General features: G+C 41.0%; 2 protein-coding genes across 3 annotated transcripts in view; one reads left to right on the top strand and one right to left on the bottom strand.

The window, feature by feature from the left end:
- LOC148346502 (adenylate kinase 7-like) overlaps window positions 1-2,086 on the top strand; it is a 50,519-nt gene extending 48,433 nt beyond the window's left edge. The window contains exon 18 of one of the 2 annotated variants that reach the window (XM_088324530.1): window positions 1,806-2,086. The gene's annotated coding sequence lies outside the window, so the exon portion shown is untranslated. Of the gene's footprint in view, window positions 1-1,796 lie in introns of both variants that reach the window. The other variant, XM_088324531.1, reaches the window with a different exon arrangement.
- The window catches only part of scara3 (scavenger receptor class A, member 3), a 34,598-nt gene extending 7,726 nt beyond the window's left edge, over window positions 1-26,872 (bottom strand). Inside the window, exons 1-4 of the mRNA XM_088324533.1 lie at window positions 26,582-26,872; window positions 13,534-13,569; window positions 11,278-11,322; window positions 8,679-8,798 (exon numbers count right to left, since the gene is read on the bottom strand). Of these exons, the coding sequence (XP_088180659.1) occupies window positions 8,679-8,798; window positions 11,278-11,322; window positions 13,534-13,569; window positions 26,582-26,588 (208 nt within the window). The 5' untranslated portion in view covers window positions 26,589-26,872. The remainder of the gene's footprint in view (window positions 1-8,678; window positions 8,799-11,277; window positions 11,323-13,533; window positions 13,570-26,581) is intronic.
- Between the last annotated feature and the right edge of the window lie 381 nt (window positions 26,873-27,253).

Genomic DNA, 27,253 nt, shown 5'->3' with positions numbered 1-27,253 from the left:
AGTAAGAGAGAACGATCATAATAGAGAGAAATAAAGAACAAAAAGAAAGATGAAAATAATTAGAAAGAAATAAACATAAAAAGAATGAGAAGAGAAAAGGACAGAGAGAAAAAGACAAAAAGGGAGCATGAGAAAGAGAGAGAGAGAGAGAGAGAGAGAGAGAGAGAGAGAGAGAGAGAGAGAAAGGTAGTGAGGAAAGGACAAAGTGAGAAAAAAGAAGGAAAAAATTAGAAAGTTGGAGAGGAAGTTAGAAAGAGAGAGGGAATTAGAAAGAGAGAGAGAAAAAGAGAAAAAAAGAAAGTCGGAAAGGGAATTAGAAGGAGAAAGAGAGAGAGAGAGAAAAAGAGAGAAATGGAGCAAACAGCATAGAGTGAAAGGCAGAAAGAGAGAAAGAGAGAGAGGGAGAGTAATACTACCACAGTTGTTTTGTGAGTAGTGCCTGGCTTGGATGGCACCAAAACTTTACGGGAGCAGAGGGAGCGCGCTCGTCTGGGGATCGTAAGGTCGCAGGTTCGATTCCCGGCTCCTCCATGTTATATGTCGAAGTGTCCTTGGGCAAGACACTGAACCCCTTATGTCCTCGATTAGCAGGTAGTTGCTTTACATGCCTGAGGCTGCTATCGGTGTGTGAGTGTGTGTGAATGGGTAAGTGTGAAGCACATCGTAAAGCTCTAGGGGGCGTCCGTCCAATCGGTTTCGAAATGAACATTTTGATCATGGAGAATTTTTTTTTGCAGCTTCTAATTCCCTGAAACTCCTCCATGAATACCTTTGAGTCGGCTATGAGTTTTTTCAACTGTTTTCCGCTTCATAAGCGCTAACCCGGGGGGAGCCATTTTGTTTTTTGCGCCTGAATAAATAGATCCACATGTGCTGTGCACACCACCTGCTCCTCTTACCGTAAGACTCGCTTGACTCTGCCAAGTGATGACTCAGAAGTCGTACAAGCATATGTGAAACGCTAAAAACTGAACACATTTAGTCCTCCGTACAAATATAACACAGCAATGTTGGATTAATAGAATTGGCAACCCAGGATGTAGAAAGAGCCAAAGGCGTTTCAGGATACGAAGTCAAAAATGCAGTACAGTCCGCATTCAGAGTAAACAAGCAGTCTGGCAACCAGGTGTGCATCCCAGCATGCTCTTCGGGTCACAGTTCGGAGTTCAGAGACGAGGAGGAAAGGGGGTTCGGGGAGGAGGAGGTCAGCCCAAATGAAAGACATTTTAGCAAAATTCCATCAAGTCGGAAAGTGCTGACAAGTCGGCCTCGCGCATTATTATCAAAAGCTGGCTAAAGCAGACGTCTTTGGATCAGTTTTACAATGAACATGAGGCAATAAATGTAAATGAGTAGATTTATTATTTCATTTATTCTTCGTTTTTTTTCATGATGTGCCTTTCCTTTATTGTGCGGTCATCTAATTTTAACATGTATTTGTTTCATGTTCTGATGCTCTATAATAAATTACTTTTAAAACTTATGCTTTTGCAGGAATTGGAACGGATTAAACCATTCACATTCAAAATGCGTCTCTACTTACAAAGTTTTCAGGTTACAAATTTACTCCCAGAATGATTTTCAAAGTGGATATACAACTCTGTGTACTGAAGGATCTGATACATTTTATACGATTAAATACAAGTTACATTTATTTAGTCCAATGAAGATTTTCATTGAGTGGGCTTCAGGTCACGCTGTTCCAAATGCGGAATGTTTTGGCTGGGGAATTTTGATAACAGGACTCTGACGAAGGACGGCAGGGATTATTTTGATAAACGATCTGCTTTTTTGAGTTTTTCCAGACATCGAGGCGAGGGGGTGGACCCCACGTGGGGGCTTCCCTGGCACGCCCATGGGAGGAGCCGACACACCAACTTGCAGAAAAAACGTGGGCCGAGGAGAAGAAGCAGGAAGATCGAGAGAGAAGGCTTGACAGAGACTCGAACGACACTAATTCGGTTAATTCGGCCATATTCGATGAAGTTCACTTAGTTCAATTGTTTAAGAAATTAAATGTGCCCCCGTGTGAAAATGTCTCTTGTCAATATTTCCATCAAGAAACGAGCGTGCATTGTTATGTGAATGTAGGTTGTGTTTTGTTAATGGAGTCAGATAACTAATTCGAACAATTTGGTAAACGGTACATTTTAATATTTAATTCCTAGTAGTTTAACCCGAAATCACTAAATCTATAGAAATTCTTCTCTTAGGTGTTGGGGTAAAAGATGCGCGGCTTCCTCCTTCCACCTCCCTCACGTCTGACGTCATTTCCTCTTCTTGCCAATAGCTTAAAAGCTTTACAAACTTTCTGCTTTCTGGCCAAATCTTTCAGTATTAGCAGCCTGCATTCTGCAGAATTAGATTTTCTTTTCGATGCCTTTTATTTCGGTTTCACTTTAAAACCCCAAGTAAGTAAACCCCAAGTTGCATAGATTAGCCATAACGCAGGTTCGGCGCTGAAGTAAAGCTTCGGGTTTATTTCAGGCTCGGTTCTCAAATCAAGTTAATCCGTCTGGTTTGAACACGTTCGGGTTTATATACCTGCGACTCGGTTCAGGTCGGTCTGAATTTTTTTTTTTTTAGGCCCGGTCTTCCATCTAGTGCAGGGGTCGGTAACCTATGGCACGCGTGCCAGCAGTGGCATGCGAGGGGTTAACCAGTGGTACGTGAGCACACGGCAAAATCATGCAGATTTTTTTTTATTCAGGCGCAATTTTAGGTGAAATTCAGACATTTTCAGTTGCGCGCTGTGTTATTTAGAGGCTTTATGGTAGCGCCCCTCCTCCTCTACTCCGTGTGTGAGCGTGTCTGTGCCTCACCTCGCAGAGGAGGAAAGATTTGTGTTTTAACCCACCCACAGAAACACCGGCGTGCGATAAATGAACGAATCACAACAGCTCCTCCAGCGAAAAATTCTCGTTCTTTTCAGCCAGCGTGGACAGATGACTGAGGCTTTGTGCAAAAAATGACTGTGCTGTTTGTGCATTCTGCCTCGAGAGCATTGTACCTCGCACATCAAGTGTTAAAAGTCAATACCGTATTTTCCGCACTATATGGCGCACCATGTTATAAGGCGCACCTTCAATGAATGATATATTTTAAAACTTATGCCATACATAAGACGCACCCCATTATAAGGCGCTATAAGTGCATGCTGGTTTAAGATCAGGTAATTGTGCAATTTTGTAATTGTAATCCTGTGCAGTCCTTCGAGACATTTTTGGGATTAAGGGCTATTTACGGTAAATAAATGTGACGACTTGACTACAGTAGAGAATGTAGTTACTTTATGCAACCTCTAGATGTTGCCACGCTCAAGGGAATGTCAACAAAATATTCAAAAAGGTCAAACTTTATTAACAAACAAGCTTTCCACAACTTCATTCACTCCCAAAATAAATAAACAGCCGTTTTATTATTTTCTCTGAGGTAAAGCATTTTCGTGACACATCTTTGAACAACATCGACATATCATTTTATTTTTTGTCCATTTAGTCAACACGCAAAGAAAAAAACGTCTGATACTGTTATTTTAAATGAAACGTTAGTGCAATCGCAATAAAGTGACACTCGTAATGTGCAAAAACAACGAGTGCAAAGCAATAACATAATAACTGTAAAATGTAAAACGTAAACACACAAAAGAAAAACAAAGATCACTCTATAAGCTCCTCATCGACGAATCCCTCGAATTCTTCTTCTGCTGTGTTCGAATTGACCATATCTCAGTGAATGGGCCATCCAACACGTCCGGTGTTTTTGTGCCAGCGCTGTTGCCTTCATACGTATAGTTATCGTACTGACACTTCTGCTTGCCGCTCTTTGTTGAACAACCCACTGTTCAAGTGTCTCCTCTAACTCTGGCCATCTTGCTTTATTGCCACGGAAACTTTGTTGAGTTTTCCTTACTTGGCGGAGCTTATCTTCATCCTTTCTCCACTTCCGTACCATCGATTCATTTAAGTTTAACTCTCTCGCTGCCGCTCTATTGCCGTGTTGTGCTGCGTGACTGATCGCTTTGAGTTTAAACTCGGCGTTGTACGCGTGTCTCTTAACAGGAGCCATTTTCTTATACAAATGCACGTATGAAAGAGAATCTCGCTCTCTCTCTCTCTCTCGCTCTCTCTCTCTCTCAAACGTGACATTCTGAATAATTCTGCGTTTGTTTAAGGTAAATTGTGCTTTACATCTTCACCAGTCATAACCCTGGATTCAGACAAATACTGTATTTGTTGAATATGAATTAAGCAGTTTAATGGGGTAGCCATTTTGCCACTTAGTAAACAAATACAACACGAGCCCCGGCAACTACCAATCGTTTAATATTTCCCAGTATGCACAGCGCGAAAAATGGAGTCGGCGGCTGTTTCTCGTAGTTGCGAGACCTTGCAAATTTAATATTGAGCCATATATAAGGCGCACTGTGTTATAAGGCGCATGGTCAGCTTTTGAAAAAAAACAAGACTTTTAGGTGCGCCTTATAGTGCGGAAAATACGGTACATAACGAATCATAAACATGAATTAAGGGTGAGCCTGACAAGGCGGAGACATTAAAACGCGCTGTGTCCAGGTACGGCAAACAAACACAGACCCTGAAAACATTTGTCACTGCTACACACACCACCACTGAAGCAAGCTATCACATTGCTCACTGCATGGCAAAGCGCAGAAAACCATTTACTGATGGCGAATATATTAAAGGTGTGTGTTTCAAGTTTTGATAGTTTCTAAAAAAGGATTGCATTGATGAATGGTATGGTAGCTGTCCATGTCACTTGATTTTGATGTTGTTCATTGTTGATGAAGAATAGTTGAAGTCATGGATGTCTACAGGCCTTTCCTCATGTTGCTCGCAGTCATTTTTTTTAGTTTGTTGATGAACAAGAATAGTGGAAGATAAATTGGTCAGTTATACAATTTCAATGTATATCCATGTTGTATATTCAAACTAGTGTAAAATGACATAATCTGTTGGATACTAAAAAAAAAAAAAAAGTTGTGCGAGTCATTAATCTTTGTGTGGCACACTGATTTACAAGGACATTTAAAAGTGGCACGCCACACCGAAAAGGTTGCTGACCCCTGATCTAGTGTGAGCGTATATTTTCGGATTTGATGTCAGCTCTCCGCCTTACTCTCCCTTCTACTATCTGAGTAGTCATAATTTACCCCGATCTGCGGCACTCTTAGCCTATAAAGAGCAAAGCTGATGTTTAAAACATCTGTCAGACACCGCAGCTGTCAGTTTGGTACAAGGCACGCGTATGTTGAATCGGCGGGACGTATAGCGCTTTTACACAACTCGATTCAAGCTCGCCTGGAGAGAGAACAAATGAAAGAAAAAGAGGGAGGAAACAAGATAAAGATAGAGAGAATGAGGAGGATGAGGAAGAGAGAGAAAGGGAGAAAGATAATAGATAAAGCAAGAGAAATAAAGATAAAGGAAAAAAAACAGAGAAAGAGAGAAAGATGCAAAGGAAGAGAGAGAAAAAAACTGTCAAGGATGCAGGACTACTGGACTAAAGAGAAAGGGAGAGAGAAAGAGAGAGAAAAATAAAGGGCATGAACAAGAGAAAGATAGAGGAAACGAGATAGAGAGAGAAAGGGAGAAAAGGAGAAAGAAAACAGCGAAAGAAAGATTCAAAGAGAAAAAGAGAGTAAAATGAGAGATAGAGGGAGAGAAAGAAAGACATATAAAGACAAAGAGAGATAAAGAAACACAGAGAGAAAGTGAAAAAGAGACAGAAATAGAGATAAAGAGGGAGAGAAAAAAAGACAGAGAAAGAGCAAAAACAAGAGGAGAGAATGAAAGAGACAAAAAGAGAGAAAAGAGGGAGCGAGAGAAAGTGGGAGAAGAACTAGTGAGAAAAAGAGAGGCAGAAAGTGAGGCAGATGCAGAAAGAGTGACAACCAATTTACTCACAGACGAACTTTTGTAGAATACAGCAACAATTTTAGCAATCTGGAATGACGATGTCTGCTACCAGTGGCTAAAAATCTTGGTTAGAGGCGAAATACGCTAGACTGTCACAAATGGCAGTCCCCTCGCTTGAATTCCATCCTTCTCCTCTGACCCATCTCCAGTCTCCTCAGGTGTGCCCCAGGGGTCTGTCCTGGAGCCCCTCCTCTTTGTAACCTACCTTCTCCCACTAGACCATATCCTCCTTAATTCAATATTTCACTCCACTGCTTTGTGGATGACACCCAACTTTACCTTTCTTGCAAACCCAACATGATACTCCCACCACCCAACCTCAACTCCTGCCTTTCTGTAATAAAATCATGGTTCACAGTCAACTTTCTAAACATAAACAGCAATAAAACTGAACTTCTTCTCATATATACCAAATCCACCCTCTCTAAAGTTGACTCCTCTCTTTCCGTTGACAATTCCTCAGTTTTTCCCTCCCCTCTCGCATCACCCCTGTCCTTCAGCAACTCCACTAGCTCCTAATCTAACATAAAATCAACTACAAAATCCTGTTCTACACCTAGATGGCTATTCAAAACCTTGCCCCTTCCTACCTCACTGACCTCCACATTGCCGCGCCATTCTGCTCTCTTAGATCATCCTCCTCTATCTATCTCACTGTACTAGCTGCCTGTCACAGCTCCATGGGGAGCAGAGCTTTCAGCCGCTCTGCCCCCCAGCTCTGGAAACTCATTGCCGCCTGACCTCCCGGAATCCGCCATCGTGTCCACTTTCAAATCCAGACCTGAAACCCACCTTTTCAGATTTTTTTATGGTCTTCTGCCTCACATACTGCCCCTTTTTTAACTCTACTTTGTTTTTATTTGGTATTTATTACTTGCTTGTTTTATTGTGGTTTGGTTTTCTGTGTACAGCGACGTTGGGTGTCCTGAAAGGCGCTTTGTGAATTTCCCTTCGTGGATGAATAAAGTATCTGTCTATCTATCTATCTATCTATCTATCTATCTATCTATCTATCTATCTATCTATCTATCTATCTATCTATCTATCTATCTATCTATCTATCTATCTATCTATCTATCTATCTATCTATCTATCTATCTATCTATCTATCTATCTATCTATCTATCTATCTATCTATCTATCTATCTATCTATCTATCTATCTATCTATCTATCTATCTATCTATCTATCTATCTATCTATCTATCTATCTATCTATCTATCTATCTATCTATCTATCTATCTATCTCTCTATCTATCTATCTATCTATCTATCTATCCCTCTCTCTCTCTATATATATATCTCTCTAGTATACATGTTACACCGATCCCTCTCTCACCTGGATAGGGCGAAGGGGGCTGTGAGGATTACATTTTTGGACTTCTCCAGTGCCTTTAATACCATACAGCCTCTGCTACTGAGTAGGAAACTGACAGAGATGGGAGTTAGCTCACACCTTGTAGAATGGATTACTGACTACCTGACAGGCAGACCCCAGTATGTGAAACAGGGGGGCTGTACATCGGACACTGTGGTTAGCAGCACAGGATCTCCGCAGGGGACCGTTCTCTCTCCGTTCCTATTCACTCTATATACATCGGACTTTAAGTACAACTCTGAGGCCTGCCATGTGCAAAAGTTTGCCGACGACACTGCGATCGTGGGATGTATCAGAGACGGGCAGGAGGAGGAGTACAGGAAATTGATTCAGGACTTTGTCCGATGGAGCGACGCAAACCACCTGCACCTAAACACCACCAAGACCAGAGAGATGGTGGTGGACTTCAGGAGAACCAGAACTCACCCGGTTCCTGTAACCATCAAGGGAGAATGTGTAGAATTTGTCCAGACCTACAAATACCTGGGTGTGCAGCTGGACAACAAACTGGACTGGTCTGCCAACACAGAAGCTCTATGTAGGAAAGGGCAAAGCCGACTTTACTTCCTCAGAAGGCTGGCCTCCTTCAACATCTGCAAAAAGCTCCTGAAAATATTCTACGAGACAGTAGTGGCAAGCGCCCTCTTCTATGCGGCAGCGTGTTGGGGAGGCAGCGTCAAGAAGAAGGATGCCTCTCGTCTCAATAAACTGGCTAGGAAACCGAGCTCTGTTGTGGGCAAAGAGCTGGACAGCCTAACAACAGTAGCTGAGAGACGAGCACTGAAAAAGCTGAGGTCAATCATGGACAATCCATCGCATCCACTACACAGCATTATCTCCAGACAGAAGAGCAGTTTCAGCGACAGACTGCTGTCACTGTCTTGTACTACGGACAGACTGAAGAGATCTTTTCTTCCTCATGCCATGAGGCTCTTTAACTCCACCCGGCAGAGTAAAGGCCCACATTAAACCACACCACCTACATTGGAAATTACCGAATCTTACTGCAATATGTATTCTGTGTAGCACTATTTAGTTACTCTATATAGCACGCTACAGTGGGCATTTGCACGTCACACTGGGTATTTGTATATTGCATTCTTTTGGCTTTATTATTGTACTGTTCTCAACTCAGGGATGCTGCTGGAAATGTGAATTTCCCTTCGGGGATGAATAAAGTATCTCTCTCTCTCTCTCTCTCTCTCTCTCTCTCTCTCTCTCTCTCTCTCTATCTATCTATCTATCTATCTATCTATCTATCTATCTATCTATCTGTGCAATGTATTAGTGTGTTCCTGACACTTACGAAGGTGTTCCACAGTTTTTTTGTGTCAAGATTCAGTGTTTTGGTCATTGCTCACCTAGGGCTGCCAGCACAACAACAGTGACGATCAGGAACGTAACTAACGCGTAAAGGACTTTGACGGCCATCTGGAGGGGGTCGCTTTGCCGGCACCTCACGCAGCTGCCCCTGGTACGACCTGGACACCAAATAACAAGCATTTCTTTGAGTATTGAACTGCGTCCAGGACTTAGCACAGGCAGACGTAGAATCCAATAGAATGGTCTTTATTGTCCTTGATATCAAGGTTGTGAAACGTTGATGAGATTAGACACGGCACTCCGGGGTAAAACGTCTAGTAAGGAGAAAGGATTGATAGGAGTTACTTATTACTCCATTTTAGAAGTAATTGCGTTACCCCAGTGACCCGCACCCCTGCCCCGGTAACTATCTAGTTACAAATAACCGTATGTACTCACATTGAAGTCAGCCCTTATTTATTTGACTATAAAAGATTTTATACAATTGAATGAGTTACATTTATCGAGTTTAATGCAAGATATTCACTGACTGGGCTGTAGTTCAATGACAGGTCATGCTGTTCCAAATGCAGAATATTTTGACTAGCGGATTTTGATAACTCTGACGGAGGACGGCAGGCGTTGTTTTGAGAAACGCTCGGCGTTGTTTTGAGAAGCCCCACGTTGGTCTTCCTTGGCACGCCCATGGGAGGAGCCGAGACGCCATTGTGCGGGAGAAGATGGCCAATAAGAAAAAAAAGGCTAAAGGACTTCAGAAGAGGGCTTCCCAGAGACTCCAACGACACTAATTCGGCCGTTTTCGACGGAGTACACTTAAATTGTAATGAAATTAAATCTGCCCCTGTGTGCAAATGTCAGCTTTCCTGTTCATCTTTTCTGTCAAGAAACTACGATTTTACAGAAATGTAGATCATTAATTGTAGTGAAATTCCGATTGTTGAGTACTCTTATTGTCACATACTGTACATCCCTCAATCCGGTACTAAGACCCCGAAGGTGGTTTATATTTACCTATAAAATACAACTGAATACCGTGATGGTGGCCTCACCTCATGCGCGGGTTACGGGGGAGATGAGTTTCCCCTCATGTAGATATTCTCCCTACCGTACATACCCAGGGGTCACTATCAAGGGGCAGATCATTTTCATTTTTGACTAAATATACATGCATTTACATGTTATATTACTTTTTATTTGTTTTTAAATATATGAGTTTTGAAAGATTTACAATTAAGGCAAGTAATATCTTAGGTCCCTGTTTTATGCATAAAATTATAATTGAGTTTTGTAGTTTAACTGAGGTTGTATTTGTTTATTAAAGTTGTAGTATTTCTGCAAACCGATTTTTGTTGTATTCTGCAGTATTTTTGGAGTATTACTGTATTTTTGTGGTATTTGCGAAGTATTTTTTGTCTTAAGTATATCTAGTCTTTCCATAGTAAATTTGTTTTAGTATATATCTGTAATATTTTTGTGATATTACTGTGGTGGTATTTTGTGGTTTTTATGTCACAATATTTCCGTTGGAGTATTTTTCTATAACATTATTAGTGTAGTGGTATTTCTGTAGAAGGTTTTTGGTCGTTTTTCCATTGGAGTATTTTGTAGTATTTATGTTGTATTTTTGTAGTATTTCCATTGATTCATTTTTGTGGTATTTCTTTATAACTTTTTGAAAATGACTGTAGTTGTATTATTGTAGTATTCATGGTACGATATTTCTGTCGTAGTATTTTTGTATTATAGTGTTGAAATATTGTAATATTTATATGTATTTTTTCTTTGCAGAATTGGAAAAATAATAGATTAGACCCCTGTTTTATAAGCACTCAATCATAATTTTAGATTTTTGTAGTATTTCTGAAGTAGTATTTTCGGAGGATGTCTTAAGTATATTTGTAGTATTTTCATAGTAAATTTGTTTTGGTATATCTGTAGTACTTTTGTGATATAACTGTCATGTCCAGCATGGTCGCCGTGGCGACCGGCTGGCCCCGCCCCCTGGGCACCGGCTGGAGCAGATCGTCTAATTTGCGTGTGGGCTTCTTAAGGGTGGGTTGTGGGTATTGCGGGTTGCTAGGTCATTGCATTTTCTGTTCTGTTTTGCTCTGTCCTGTTTTGTTTGATTCGGAGGAAACCTGTATTTGCACGTTTTGAGTAAAAGCCTGTTTTGTGAGTATCCCTAGTCTTAGTTCCTGTTTGCCTGTAAGCCTGTTTTTGTTTTGTTTTGTCCCTGAGTGTTGGACGACTTTTATTTCCTCAATAAAAGTATCTGATCGTTAACGCGAATGAGTTTATCCTTCCTGCCTCCTGCCTCCGATCCGGTCCGGTCCCGTGACAATAACCGTGGGTTTATAAGCACTAAATCAAAATTTTGGGATTTTTGTAGCATTTCTGCAGTAGTATTTTTGGAGAAAGTCTTTAGTATATTTGTAGTATTTCCATAGTAAATTTGTTTTTGTATATTTGTCGTACTTTTGTGATATTACTGTCGTTTTAGAAGCAGTAAATCATAATTTTGGGGTCGGGGGTAAATGGATTACTATGTAAATCAAGTAACTAGTAACTGTAACTAATTACTTTTTCAGTAACGTGCATGCAAGTCACAGCTTAATACTCCACCAAGCTGGAATTCACCTCTGAATGGAGGAACATCCTCTTCCTCCCCGTTCAGTTCTTCTTCTGCAAAACACAAATTCCACGTATTTTTTCAAATGTACTTTCAACCCTGAATGATAAAGGGAGAAAATAGGTAGGATTTTTGGCTTAAATCTACCGGTTTCAAAGCGGGCAGATTGATCCAAATATCAATATTATCGATACTGAGCGAGTACTTGGATCGGATCCATACTATTGTGTTGGGATGGAAGCTGTTTTCACATTTTAATTATCACTTTCCAGAAGATGTATTGGACGGTATCTTTGTTTTGTTGACATTGTTATGCAGTACTGTATTTGTATTTTGCAATGATGGGCCGTGAGGGCCTGCAAGGCCTTCTCTGCTGGCCTCAAAAATATCCGGATCGGGTGATGTTAATTATATTTCGTCCATCAATACTCACTCATTAATGATTGGTGATAGAATAGAATAATTCCAGTTTATTTTATTGCTTTCTCCTTGTCTGCTTGTACTGCTTCCAGATATAGAGTTTTCACCCGTTTTCAATTTTTTTTTTTACCATAAACATAAAAAAAGCGACAAACAAAAGAAAACTGTCTTGGAACCTAAGCACACAGTAAACAAAACACATGTGCTTATATATTTAAACATTTAACCAATCACGTTTCAGGATTACTTGTTGCTAGGCTCTAAGTGCTTTACAGGAATAACACAGAAACAATAAGTAAAAATCAAACCAAAAATAATAAAAATGAATTTAAAAACAATGAAAGATGATAAAAACAATAAATACAACAGTATCAAATGAGATAAAATCAAATATAAGTGTCGTAGAAACACTGAGGATTAAAAGCCGTCCTGGGTGAGTGCGTTTTTAAAAGGCCTAGGTTAGAAATAGGATGCAACTTGACTGGGAGCTGATTCCAGAACCTGGGGGCAGCAACAAAAGTGGCTCGGTCGCCCCGGCACAATCATTGGAATTGGTTCATATGGGCCTGCATGAAGGCGTACAGAAATCTTACCACTTTCACAAAGCTAGGGGGCGGCAATTCACCAAAACGATCCATGTTGATTTAGTAGCATTTTTGTCAACCCACAATGGCTGTCAAAGGAAAATAAATGGATTTGGTCGCTAATATGATGTCGAAGACATTTTCTAGAAGGACATTTTCCATAAAAGCTAGACATTGTTAAGAAGTCGCAACAGGGAAAATGTTTTGTCCGCCACTTTCAGCCCACGCACTAAAAATGGTACATCAAACAAAGGGTACCAATGTGGAGCTTCTTTCTGTCGTTGCTGAGAGATATATGGATTTACGTTAACGTTAATTGCTATTGCTGAGGTGATAGGGAGAGGGAACAAGAGACTGTTTTCGTTACAGGTTCCATATATTTTCAGCTGCGTCTTGTTTCCATCATGTGGACTTGACGGAGGTTTTTGAGTTCATGTAGGTCTCAGATCAGGGGATGGTGTAATAATAGTATGTAGTTTGCAATAGTCTGTGGTCTGTGCAGCCCTTTCAGACTCCTTGTGATTAAAAGCTATAATAATAAACGTGACTTGACTTGACTGAGGTTTTTGAGTTTTTCCTTGCCCCCATCTCGGTTTTAGATCAGGGGATGCTGTAATAGTCTGTAGCTTGCAATAAACTGTGGTCTGTGTAGCTCTTTGAGACTCCTTGTGATTAAGGGCTGTAATAATAAACATGACTTGACTTGACTGAGGTTTTTGAGTTTTTCCTTGCCCTCATGTGGGTTTTTTCGCCTGTCGGCAGCGCCAGGGTAACAATACTTTAAAGAATGGTGTCGGATTGTAACACAGACGTGTGTTTTTGTTGTTGTCATTGGCGGTTTCCACAATGCATTCACTTTTTCCCGTTCCTCGCGGATTAAAGGACGCTTCAGCCACCTGACATTGTGAACCGATAATCCAGATATATCATTAAGGTTTGCAAAAAACATGTTTCCAGACATCACCGGGATGTTTTATATTAAACCTGATGTGATGGGGAAGAGAGAAGCTCAGAGTTTTCCTCAATGCCACCACGAAAAATTAGTATAAGCTGCACCGGGATTGTGTTTTAAATTTAGCAAAAAAACAGCGGCTGGTTGTCCAGCATTTTTTATAGATTTTCAGAGCCAGTTCAACCAAAAGGGTATTTTTCCCACTAAGCAGGCCAAAATGAACCAAAACCAGTTGAAATACATTGTGCCCTCCTATCATCACGTTAGTCTATGAAATCACATATGTGAGCAGTGTGAGAAGAGGTTACCTTTAAAAAGCTGGTTCTCGTATCCTCCGTAACTGTCTGCCAATGAAAGAAAACATAACAGAGATGTTAGAAACTCGCATTAAATATTGAAACCTGCTCCAGTTGTTACCGGGTAAAGAAGGGAATTCATATATGGACTCTAGCTGGTGATCTAGCACCTCCATTAGAAAGAAACTCCAAAGTATTTGGATATAGTTGTGTTTTTATTTTAGATATTGGTCTAACAAAAGGATAGTGGGATGTTTGGACGCGTTCTAAGGGATGGGCAGGGCATCTGTATGATGCGGCAGGGGTAAACCAGTGAAAGCTGTCGGCCCTGCTGTTGAACAGAAGAGTGTGTTGCGTCACGGTCGCTTTCTCATGTCCAGTTTCATCTGGAGGGACGAAAGCATGACCAACTTGGTTGCCGAGGTGCTTAACTTGTTTGAATGTTTGGGCATTTGGGTTGGCCATGGTCGGAAAAATTTTGTGTGTGTTCTTTGTTCATTTTTCCCTTTTTATTTTCTTTGTTATTGTATGTGTTTGTCTTGCTGTCGGTCACCCCTCTTGAGGGATATGACCAAGGTAGATAAATGTTTAGATCGATGTCTAGATCGATGTCTAGATAGATCCCAGCTAGATCCCAGCTAACTTTGGGCAGTGGGCAGGGGACACCCTGTACTGGTTGCCAGCCAGTCGCAAGGCACTAGGGGACAGACAATTTGCTCGCTCATTCACACCTAGGGACAATTTGGACTGTCCAATAAACCGGACATGCATGTTTTTGGAATGTGGGAGGAAACCGGAGTGCCCGGAGGAAACCCACGCAAGCACGGAGAGAACATGCAAACTCCACACAGGAGGTTCGATCTCTTGACCTCAGAACTGTGCCGCACACGCGCTAACAACTGCGCCACCGCGCTGCTCCCTGGCGAACCATTCATCGATTAACTGCACCACTTATCCACATCTGGGATGCAGGGGTGCCGGAGCCCATCCCAGCTAACTTTGGGCAGTGGGCAGGGGACACCCTAAATTGGTTGCCAGCCAATCGCAGGGCACATGTTTTTGGAATGTGAGAGGAAACCGGAGTGCCCAGAGTAAACCCACTCAAGCACGGGGAGAGCATGCAAATTCCGAACAGGGAGGTCCCGGTAGCTGGATTTGAACCCTGGACCACCGCACCTTGGGGGTGCGTGCTAACCACCCAGCCGCCGTGCCACACTTGCTGCCATCCAATTATTAATCTTCAATTCTCTTGCTGCTTCTCGGTTTCCAGCGTAGAAATCGACACACCGTGACGGACAAAAACACAGAAAGCAGTCATTCAATGGAAGGAAAGTGAGGTTTTGGATTAAATGAATACTTGAGGGGACAATGCTGTTCCGCCTGTGGTCACACAATCACTTTCAAATCGCTAAATACGCTACGGCGTCCACATCCATGAGTACTTCCGGTAACAACGGACGCATTAAGCTCCGCAGTGAGAACCTAGTGTTATATACAGGCCCACACCTCAACCTTTAACATTCTCCGCCCCATATGACACACGCGAAGCACAATTAGAGGACAATCTGAGACTTTTATATGCGCCTTGAAATACGGTAGTTACAACCTGGTAATAACATAATAGTAGTAATAGTAACAACATAGTAATAACATGTTAAATCGTTACTTAAGAATTTCAAACTCGTAGCCCTTCCCGCTTTTCAGTAACAATAAGTAGATCTTGGCTCTTAAAATGGCAACCAGACAAAAACACTGCAGATTTTTCCCTTTGAACTGGGTCACCGAACCCGAGACCCTGACTATTGCGGCCTTGCAGAAAGCAAGTATAAGCACATTGTTCATAACCTAAAACGGTATCCACCCCTCAAATATTTGTCCGCTCTGCCAGCCTTCCCGCCCTTCTCCTTCGCTCCTGTTTTCATTTCTCCCCGTGGAAAAAGAAACAAAAGTACAAAGAGGACACTCGAAAAGCAGGGAATGGAGCCAAAAAATGTCCCCACTTATTTTAAATGTCCCCTGTTCATGACACTGGAATGACTTTAAGGTCCCCCAAACCCTTTATTCAAGACCACACACATATACATGTCAATAAGCCAAAGTGGTGTCCTTCTGCACAGTGGAATAGTGGACTTAGGTTTCTGATTCTTAAAAGAAATATTGATTCAAGAGTAAATTATACCGTTGCTTGTTGCCTGATTAATTCTCCTCCAATATATACCCAGTACACCTGTCAGTCCGTCAGCGAACCTCTGCATACGCAAGGCAAGCACTTTGACTCTGGCTCCCGTCGGTCCCGTTTTCATCCGTATACCACTCGTCTGTTCCTAATTTCCCGTTTGTCTCCGGCATCGACCCGTTTTGCCCTTTTGACCACGCTCTGATCTCCCGCTCTGGCTAAACGATCCACGCTCTGTTCTCCTGCCCTGGCTACCCAACTTGCTCAGATTCACGATCACGCTCTGCTCTCCGGCCCCGTCTGTCCGCCTCGCCACCTGTCACCGGCTGCAAGGGCTTCCTGTTCCACGGGTCTTTTCCTCTCGCCCTGACTTCCCCGATCCCTTAATAAAGTGTTGTGTGAATGTTACGCATTTGGGTCCACTGCTTGTCCTGGTCGTGACAGTTTTGCTGTAGTGTAGCATATAACAAGGCCATGAATCACATCAGACCAAACACAAAAATTACGTTCAGGCCTCAAATGGAAAAATGGCTGCAAATAAATGTATTAAAAGTTTCTGTCAAGCATTCCAAGAATGAAAAATGTGACTTCCTGAACCTTACAATGAAAACCTTTCTTGTTTTGATGCAATCCAACATTACCCAGAATAACTCGATGAGAGTAAAAGAACCAGTAGCTCACATCTCGACTCAAAACTCTGAACTGGTCAAAGAGGGAATATGTTCTGGTTGTAAAAGAAAATGCAGTATACAGTGGTACCTCTACTTAAGAATGTCTCTACATACGAAGTATCTGAACATTGCCTCTGGTTACAAAGTTCAGGATACGAAGTCAAAAACTGCTATTTGCCTCTCCCAGTGTTTACCCGACGTAAAAAAACTGGCCAATCGCTTCAAATCTGCCTGGCAATCCCAGTGCGCATGCGTGCTCCCAGCATGCTCTTCGTGTCACCGACACAGTTCAGGAGGAGGAGGAGGGATCCTGGCAAGATAACAGGGAGGAGGACAGAGCCATCATTCAATCAGCCCAGATAAAAGACATCGCCGCAAAATGTCTGCATCGTGCATTTCCGATGTCTTGTCAAAAGCAGACGTCATTGGATCCGTTTTTCAAGAAACATCAGGCAGAAAGGTATATGAATATTTTCATGATTTCCTTATCCTTTGTATTTGTTTTACATGACGTGCCTCTCCTCTTATGTTTATTGTGCAGTCATCTAATGCTAACATGTATTTGTTTCCTGTTTTGATGCTCTTTTATGATTTGAAAAAAATATACACTTTTGTGGGGATTGGAACGGATTAGCGCATTTACACACGAAATGCGACTCTACTTACGAAGTTTTCAGGTTAGAAAGCTACTCCCAGTAAGAATTAAATTTGTGTCACGGTTGCCATGGCGCCTAATTGGCCCCGCCCGTGTGGCACCAGCTGCGGCTCATTGACAGATTGGCTTGCCGTCTATTTAAGCTCAGTGCTCTCACTCTTCGTTTGTCAGTCCGTCAACGAACCTCTGACTCGGCCCTGTTTCCGGTTGGCATTTCCTGTCCGGTATTGTTCCCGTTTATTTTTGTCCCGTTTAATATCGGTTTCCAGTTTCGTTCACGTCTATTTTCGTCCTGTTTATTATTCTCTGCAGTTTTCGTTCCCGTTTGTCCTGTTTTATTTCGATATCCTGTTTCATTATCAGTCCTGTCTGTCCCGGTATCGACCCCATCTACTCGGGCAATTGGTATCGTTCTTGTCTGGCTTTGGCTTCCTATCATTTCATGCCAGACTGCTGCCTAACATGCATGACTCCCCATTTCCCGTAAAATAAAAGGCTTGTGTGAGAAACGTCACGCGTTTGGGTCCTAAACCTGTTCTGGGTCATGACAACTCGTAATTGGAGGCACCACCGTAATTTTATTATTACAGTGTGTATTGTTTAGCGCAGCCTACAATATTGATTTAATCAATAAAAAGTAATGCATTAATTATCATATAACCATGCATTTTGCTGTTCTTTGATCCCCACACCCTTCAGGGCGGATCTGTTTTTGTAACATAACCTTAACAAAAAGGTTGTGGGAATGGGGCTTGGGGTGAGAACTGTTTGAAATCTCTCGGCTTCTCTCCCTGTTCTCCTTGCTAGTTCAAAATCAATTAATGCATTCTCTTCTTTTTTGGAGTGTCTAATAATCTTTACATTTATCAGGGTCCAAATATTTTTCTTCAAATTTCACCCTATTTCATTTATTCTTTATTCATTCTTCAACTGTTTATTTTCGAGAAGGTGTGGCTCCATGTGATTGAACCAATCATAGCTGACTTTGGGCAGTACTAACATTAATTTGTCATGATTACAGATTTGAATCAGCTGTGCCCGCTCATTTTGCGCCAACCGCCGCGGGTTCTGATTGGCTCCCTGTCACTATTTGAACCAGGTCCCGTCAATCCCTTGTTGTCAGTCCGTCTGCGAACCTCCGTGTATACTAGGCAAGCCTTTTTCGACCCTGACTTACGCCTGTCCCGTTTTTGCTCCCGTTTGTCTCCGGCTACGACCTGTTTTGATCCTGACCACCTCTGCTCTACCGTCCCGGCTTACGACCCATTTTTGATCCCGACTACGTCTACTCTCCGGTCCTGCCTTACAACTCGTTTTCGACCCCGACCACGCTTTGCTCTCCAGTCCCGGCTAACAACCAGTTTTCCGTTCCTGACACTGCCATCGCTCGCTACGGAATATCCACTTCCTTGTTCGGATTACAGTCCGAGTCAGAGAGCGACTTGCTTCCCGTGTCCAGCGAATACCGAATCGTTGGCGCAGCCCTTTCTCTCCCATAAAACTCGAGAGAAACGTAACGCGATTGGGTCCTGTTCCCGTTCTGGTCCTGACATAAATATTTTGCTCTAAACAATAAAAATTCAAGTATGCAGAAAAATAACACTTCAAATGAGCAATGGTAGATCATTTTTGTCCTTTTACATTATTTTTTTAAACAAAAATAATATTTGAAAAACGTATTTTCTGGACTGAAGTGTATGACGCCTATTCTGATATTTATTTAGTCTTTGAGGTGCGCCTTATAGTCCAGAAAATACAGGTAACATCTTCCCATGATCTTCGTGAAATAAAGACAAAGTGTCTGGAAACAAAGAGTTCATCAGTTCTGTCTAGAATAGAATTTCTAATTTTTAAGATTTGCCTGGGCGATCAAGAATGGTTAAAAATAACCATTCTAACCTATCGTATTTTCCCGGCGATAAAGTCTGACTATAATTTTTGTTTTTGAGGTGCGCCTTATAGTCCAGTTTTCTTTTCTTATATATCTAAAATAACAATACCAGGAAAAATGTGTCCAAAATGAGAAAACTGCACCGAAAACCTGGGGAAATCCTGGACTGGTTGCCAGCCAAGGCACACAGACAGACCACGCGCGATCATACCTCAGGACATTTACTCGCAACGTACGTAAGGAACGTAAAATAAAACGTGAATGAAAACAGAACTCGCAAACTACCGTCGACTATTTAGAAACATTCTGGCTCATTTGTGCGTATGGTCTCTTAAAAAACAGCTGTAAATGTTTGGAATGTGTTGCCTCGAGCTATAAAACTGGAGTTGCAATGTTGTGGTTTGAGCTGTGCATATAAACTTTCAGTTCAAACTGTTTTTGTTACACCACTGTGTAGGGTAAATCCCTTGGCTACAAATACTACCCCACCCGCCCCCCTTTGCAGCTAGAGAGTCTGTCAAAAAGAAGGACCCTCTAGAGACTTTGTCTCCAACGACCTAACCCTGTCAAGGACCAGAACAGGATCAGGACCCAAATGCGTGATGTTTCTCACGCAAGCCTTTTATTTTACGGGAAATGGGGAGTCATGCACGTTAAGCAGCCGGTCTGGCGTGGCGAGACAGGAAGCCAGAGACTGACGTGATCGATTCCAATTGCCCGAGTTGATATCGGACAGATGGGGTCGATACGGGACAGGACGAGACAGACAGGATAGATAACGAATCAGAATATTGAAAATAAACGGGAGAAACTAGATGGGAACGAAAACTGGAGAAAATAATAAACAGGACAAAAATAGACGGAAACAAAACTGGAAACCGAAATTAAACAGGACAAAATAAACAGGAACAATACCGGACAGGAAATGCCAACAGGAACAAGACCGTGTCAAAACCCACGTTTTGCGGGGCCGAAGTTTGATTTGGTTTTGTTTGCTGTGTCACGATTTGAGTATTTGATGACGTGTTTGATGAAAGTGGCCCCATTTGGCAGCTAGAGGACGTTTATGTGTTAAAGCTTCAGTACTTTAGAAGGAACCCCCATGGCAAAGTCAAATGAAACCATGTTACCATTTTTAATTAGAAACATTCTGAGTTTGTCTTGTCGTAAAGTCTTTTTAAAATGGATTTTGATGTAAAAAAAAAAAAATCTGATAATTAGATCAACCGACATGTTCTGATATTTGTTTGAAACTCTTCGGATTATTTAATCTTATCAAATTTAATGAACTGCAGAATTGATAACTCAAGGTAAAATATAAATGTAATGGATCAGTTTTAGCCCTTCAGTGTCAAGACCAGAACGGAAACAGGACCCACTCGCGCAACGATTACCACAAGTTTTATTGAAGGAACGAGGAAGGGGTCCGCCCAGGCTCTGAAGTTCGCGGGAAGCAAGTCGCTCTCGTACTCGGCTTGTGATACGAACGCGGAAGTGGATCTTCCGTGGCGAGCTATGGCGGTGTCGGGACAGAAAAAACGGGTCAGTAGCTGGGACAGAAGAGCAAAAAACGTGGTCGGGAGCGAGTCGTAAGCCAAGACGGGAGAGCGGACGTGATCGGGATCAAAACGGGTTGTAGCCGGAGACCAACGGGAGCAAAACGGGACAGGTGGGGGTCAGGGTCGAAAAAAGCTTGCCTTGAACACAAAGACATTCGCGGACGGACTGACCAAAGGGGATTGACAGGACAGGGTTTAAATAGTGGGGAAGCCAATTTGTCAACAAGCTGCAACCGGCGCCACACGGGGCCGGGACAATTGGGTGCCATGGCAACCGTGACATTCAGAAAGACTTTCAGAACAAATAAGAGTGATACCGTTTTTAAAACAAATTCTTGTGGTAGACCTCTGGCGTCTTCTGTTGGTTAAGACCATAACTGCACAAACAGAGGTTGACGGCTCACATTTCTACTACAACACAATATTAAGCAAAAAAAAAAAAACCCTAACATTTAAAAAGCATATTTCTGATAGTTGTTGGGGTTATACACAACTATAGAGGGGTTAATAGTTCAAATTGAAGCAAGAGATGGAAACTACTAGGATAACAATGAACAGATTATGAACTGACAAAAATTAGCAAATTTATGGACTGTAATTTTAGTGCTTAACATTTGTAGCCCATTTAATTGTCCCCTGCCCACTGCCCGGAGATGGCTGGGATGGGCTCCAGCCCCCCCTGCGACCCTAATGAGGATAAGCGGTACGGCTAATGAGATGAGATGAGATTTGTAGCCCATTTAATTCAATGTAATTTCCCTAAGTACAGCGCCCCTAGTAGCTGTCGTTGGTACTGCAGGACCATTTCATTCCATTGGTTTTGAAACACAAAAACTATACAGATAAATACATTCATTTACAAATAAAAGTAAAAGCAAAGTAATACATCCTCGTTTTAAACACAAATGGGTTACTTCAGAAATATTTTATTGCATGAGTTGGAGACACCAAGTGTACATATAAAAAAACTGCAGTTTGTTTGACTAGAAGCGGCTCATTGTATTTCTTATGCTTCTCTCAGCAACAGATGAAATCTGTTGGCGGGCCTGATGCGACCTGCGGGCTGTAGTTTGGCGACCACTCATTGTCCCTATTGGCCAAAATTACTTTAATAGGGGAGGGATATTTTAAACAGGTTGGAATTTCTTATCTGAGGTTGGTCCCTCCCCCTGTTCTCTTTACAAGTTTAAAATCCATTGATGTCTTCTCTCCTTATGTTGAGTGTCTATTAAATGTGACCAAGGTAATCTGCAGTTGAATTTTTGTGGGGGTAAATGAATTACAGGGCTATTATTTTAGGAAGGTATGCCAGTGTATTATATACTCCCCAAATCCAAGCCCCCTCCCCATTCCGAGTGAAGAATGCATGAGGCAGCATATTTTTTTCTCTTCAGTGTAACTGGGCTCTACTTGGCCCCCAGAAAGACCCTGGAAAACCACATCAACACACCCACTGTAGTGTTTCGCCGAGGTACACACTTTGAATTCATTAGCTGTGCCGCCATATGGCTCCAGATCCCCGGACTGGAGGTCAGATTGGGCCTAAAAAAATTCAGCCCGACCTGACCCGAGACCTGGGTTTGTGAACCGAGCCCGAAAAAAAAACAGAAGCTTGATTTTTTTGACAAAGTTAACACAACAATTCGAAATTCGAGTCGTTTTCAGGCCCTTCAGTGTCAAGATCAGAACAGAAACAGGACCCACTCGCATAACGTTTACCACAAGTTTTATTGAAGGAACGAGGAAGGGATCTTACCTCTAACCTGGACTACCTTCAACAATTATCAGGGCTGAAGATATATCCTCTTAAACAGTGTTGGGACTAACGTGTTACGAAGGAACATTGCGTGACAGCGTTATGATGCTACTTGTTAAAAAGCGATCGTGAATTCCAAAATCTGAAGTACAACTATATAGAGTTTTGGTTTATCCATCTCAAGAATTTCTCCTCATGGAGCTATTCCCCCTAATGAATATACTGTCATAATATGCCATAAAATACTTCTAAGGAAATAATAAAAAATACTACAGAAATATTACTATGGAAATACTACAAATATACTACAGAAATACTTTTATGGAAATTATACAAAAATACAGAAATACTACAGAAAGGTTAATACATTTCGACAGAAATACTACAATTGAAATAATACAAAAATACTACAGAAATACTACAATAATACTAGTATGGAAATACTACAATGGAAATAATACAAAAATATGACAGAAATGCTACAAAAATACCAATATGGAAATACTCCTATTCCCCCTAAAGAATGTACTGTCATAATTACCGATGTGATTGACCTGTGCCCGCTCCTTTGGCGCCAACTGCCTCGGACTCTGATTGGCTCCCTCTCCCTATTTAAACCCACTCCTTTCTGTCACCTGTTGTCAGTCCGTCTGCGAACCTCAGTTTACTCTAGGCAAGCTTTTCGACCCTGACTCACTCCTGTTTTGGCTCCCGTCTGTTTCCTGGCTTGGGTCAGCGTATTTGCACATATTTGGTTGTGTGTCACCAGTAGCAAATGATAGGCAGCGCACGGGGAGGGAGCCTTGGCTTCTACAGGAACAATAAACCAACGAGAAAAGAAGGAGCTGTATGCGAGTCAGATTATCCATGGAAACCAGTATTTATTTCGTGTTGGGGAGCGAACCCCTACCCCAAAAAACGGACTGGGGAGAAATGGGCGCCACCAGGCTGTACTTGCCCAAGACACACCTCAGGAAATGGTGCCTCCACGACCTTGGTGGTTCAGGAATCCGTGAACTGTGGGTCCAGTGAGGGCCTCAAACTAAACATCCTGAGGACTGCAATTGTCCGCCAGGCTGAGAGTTTGAAATCCTGATTAAATTCATTACAGTTGTGTGAGGATTTTCAAAATAAATGCTTTTCCTCGTGGACTAGATTTACATTCAGGAGGTAGATCACCAAGAGTAGGGGGGACTGAACTAAAACTGCTATCCTTCAGACCAGTAGTCTAACAAACTAAAGCGTTTCAGCAGATATGCCGTCACGGCAGTAAAAAAGCCAAGTGGCTCCGATTTCTGACTACGTGCTCTGGAGGAAGGGTGGGGGGACCGATCCAAATATCGATATTATCAATACTGAGCGCTCACTTGGATCGGATCGATACCACCGCCTTGAGATTGTTATCGTCTTCCCGTTTTCACTCTCACTGTCATAATGTTGTTCTGCTTATATCGTTTTTTTTTATTGTGACTTCATTTTCAAAATATTGCGCCATGCAAGGTATTTTTGTTTTCTTGTTGACTTACAGAAATACTTTTATGGAAATAATACAGAAATACTACAGAAATATTGGAAAAGTTCTACAGAAATACTACTATGGTAATACTACAGAAATACTACTATGGAAATAATACAAAAATACAGAAATACTACAGAAATATTACAATAATACTACGGAAATACTATTACGGAAATACTACAAATATACTACAGAAATAATCTTATGGAAATGATACAGAAATACTACAAAAACTCTCGCCCGCTTTGAGACTGGGAGGTCGGTGGTTCACGCCCCGGCCGAGTCATTCCTAAGACTTAAAAAGTGGTCGGCGGCGCCCTCTGTTGGCTGCGGCTGCATCGGCTCGCTACAACGGGTCAGGTGCAATCGACATTTCGTTCTGTGTACATTGTTACACAGAATGACAATACAAGGAAATTATTATTATTATATTTTATTATTATTATTACAACAATACTACGGATATACTACTATGGAAATACTAAAAAAAACTACAGAAATACCGACAAAAATAAAACAAATATTACAATGAAAATACTACAGAAATACTACCATGGAAATACTACAGGAATGTGACAAAAATACGACAGAAATGCTACATAAATGCCGTAAAATACTTCTATGGAAATAATAAAAAAATACTACAGAAATGCTAAGGAAATACTACTATGGAAATACTACAAATATACTACAGAAATACTTTAATGGAAATTATACAAAAATACAGAAATACTACAGAAATATTACAAAAGTTCTACAGAAATACTACTATGGAAATAATACAAAAATACAGAAATACTACAAAAACTCTACTGTGGAAATATTACAATAATGCTACAGAAATACTACTATGGAAATACTACACATATACTACAGAAATACTTTTATGGAAATAATACAGAAATACTACAAAAACTCTACTATGCAAATATTACAAAAATACTACGGATATACTACTATGGAAATACAAAAAAACCTACAGAAATACCAACAAAAATAAAACAAATATTACAATGGAAATACTACAGAAATACTACTACGGAAATACTACAGAAATGTGACAAAAATATGACAGAAATGCTACATAAATGCCATAAAATACTTCTATGGAGATGATAAAAAATATGACAGAAATGCAAAAGAAATACTACTATGGAAATACTACAAATATACTACAGAAATACTTTAATGGAAATTATAGAAAAATAAAGAAATACTACAGAAATATTACAAAAGTTCTACAGAAATACTATTATGGAAATAATACAAAAATACAACAGAAATACTACTATGGAAAGAATACAAAAATACAGAAATACTACAAAAACACTACTATGGAAAAATTACAAAAATACTAAGGAAATACTACAATGGAAATACTACAAAAACTCTACTATGGGAACATTACAAAAATACAACGGAAATACTACTATGAAAATACTACAGAAATGTGACAAAAATATGACAGAAATGCCACATAAATGCCATAAAATACTTCTATGGAAATAATACAAAAATACTACAGAAATGCTACTATGGAAATACTACAAATATACTACAGAAATACTTTTATGTAAATAATATAAAAATACAGAAATCCTACAGAAATATTACGAATTTTCTACAGAAATACTACTATGGAAATAACACAAAAATACTACAAAAACTACTACAAAATACTATAGAATACTACAAAAATACTACAGAAATACTACAATGGAAATAATTAAAAAATATGACAGAAATGCTACAAAAATACCAATATGGAAAGACTCCAAAAATACTACAGAAATGCTACAAAAATACTACTATGGAAACACGATAAGAGTACTACAAAAATTCCATAAAAATACAACAAAATGTCATGAGGATAGTAGATGATGAATGAAAAGGATTTCTATTTCATCTCATCGCCACGTTATTTTTTTTAAGTATAGTGTAACGAGGATCTCAATCAGTTTGAATTTTTAGCTAGAAAGGTAAACAAATAAATAACTAAAAGGGATGTAGATAGATAAGCTAAAAGAGTAAAGGCAAACTAAAATAGCCAGATAGAAAGCGAAAAAAATTGCTGGATAGCTAGCTAGAAAGGAAGGCAAATTTTAGCTTGATAACTAGCCAAAAAAGATAAAGGTTTAGCTAGATAGCATGCAGAAAATGTAAAAAGCTAGCTAAATGGTAAATCGCTCGCATTCATCCAGCACTTTAAGTCAGCGAAGACCTCCTAAAGCGCTTTACAATGTGCTTTCCACTCACCATTTTAAAACATACTTTGTCGCCATCATGTGGACGTTATGGAAAACTGCAATTACCTTCCAGTTCTATATTTTTCCATCATCAAACATTTTTGAAAAAGCTCCAGTGAGCCACTAGGGAGCGCCAGAGCAAGTTTAGTGGGTTGAGTAGTCTGGTTTTGTTGATGAAAGAAAGCGTCTTCCTCTATTTAGCCAATCAGAATCCAGAACACAGTGCATGATGAAAATCCACAAAGTAACGAAACTGCGATAAGTAAACTGCGATATAAATAGCTAAAAAGTTAGCCATATAGCTAGCCACAAAGCTGGCTAGCTAGCTAAATAAAAAGCACATTTCCCCCCAATTTGCTTTATTCATTTATTTGAATTTCTAACAAGTTGTCATGTTATTACCATGTTGTTACTATGATATCATTAGGTCCATGAATAAAAATAGGGTTTAAACAGATTTCCGCTATAAAATGTATTTTACTAGAAAATCACAATGATCCAGCCCTGGTGAACTATTGTCAGAACATCAACTGCCCACGGGCACCACGTTGCAGACCCCCGTTTCCCATGAACTGAATTCAATTTACCTTTCATCGTTCCTCACTGCGGTGTGCCGATACTCAGCTTGACACTTGTGCTCAAGGCGATGTTGATGCTACCACCCCCGTGCGCACGATTGCACCAAAAACTGCTCGGTTGACGTTCCGACCTTCAGCAGGCTACATTCATTTTGCAAATCCTGCCTACAAACCGAAGAGAAGTCCCAAAAACTAGAGATTCTGAAAGTTTTGCTTTTTCAATTCTGCAAAAATGAAGCGCTCTCATCCTCGGCCATCCGCAGCCCGAGGAGACTAAAACCTCTCCAGAATGAATCTATGTGCAACTTTCAGTGGGAGGGAGGAAAATGAGGGAGGGAGGGAGGGGAAACAAAGAAACTGAAAACATGAGGGTGGGCTTGAAACTGGGACTGACAAAAATGCAAGGCCAAGGGTGTAAAAAAGAAAAGAAGTGGTGGGGGGAGGCATACGTGTTTTGTAGCAGAGCTAATTACTAACAAATGTTTGGATACAACAAGAAATGTTGGACAGGAATCAGAAGCAGCACCAGGACAGGGACCAGAAGCACCCGAGAGACCCTTCCCTTGTCGCTGGGACAGCGTAGAGAAGTGGACGAGGGACCCTTCCTTCACCGCCGGAACAGGATACAGTAGTGGACGAGGGACCCTGCTTTGGCCACCAGGGCAGGATGTAGAAGTGGAC

The sequence above is a fragment of the Urocampus carinirostris genome, chromosome 20 (assembly GCF_059441175.1).
Source record: "Urocampus carinirostris isolate Australia breed hairy pipefish chromosome 20, RoL_Ucar_1.0, whole genome shotgun sequence".
NCBI lineage: Eukaryota > Metazoa > Chordata > Actinopteri > Syngnathiformes > Syngnathidae > Urocampus > Urocampus carinirostris.
The sequence above is the reverse complement of the archived record's forward strand: the minus strand, read 5'-3'. Positions and strand labels throughout refer to the sequence as shown.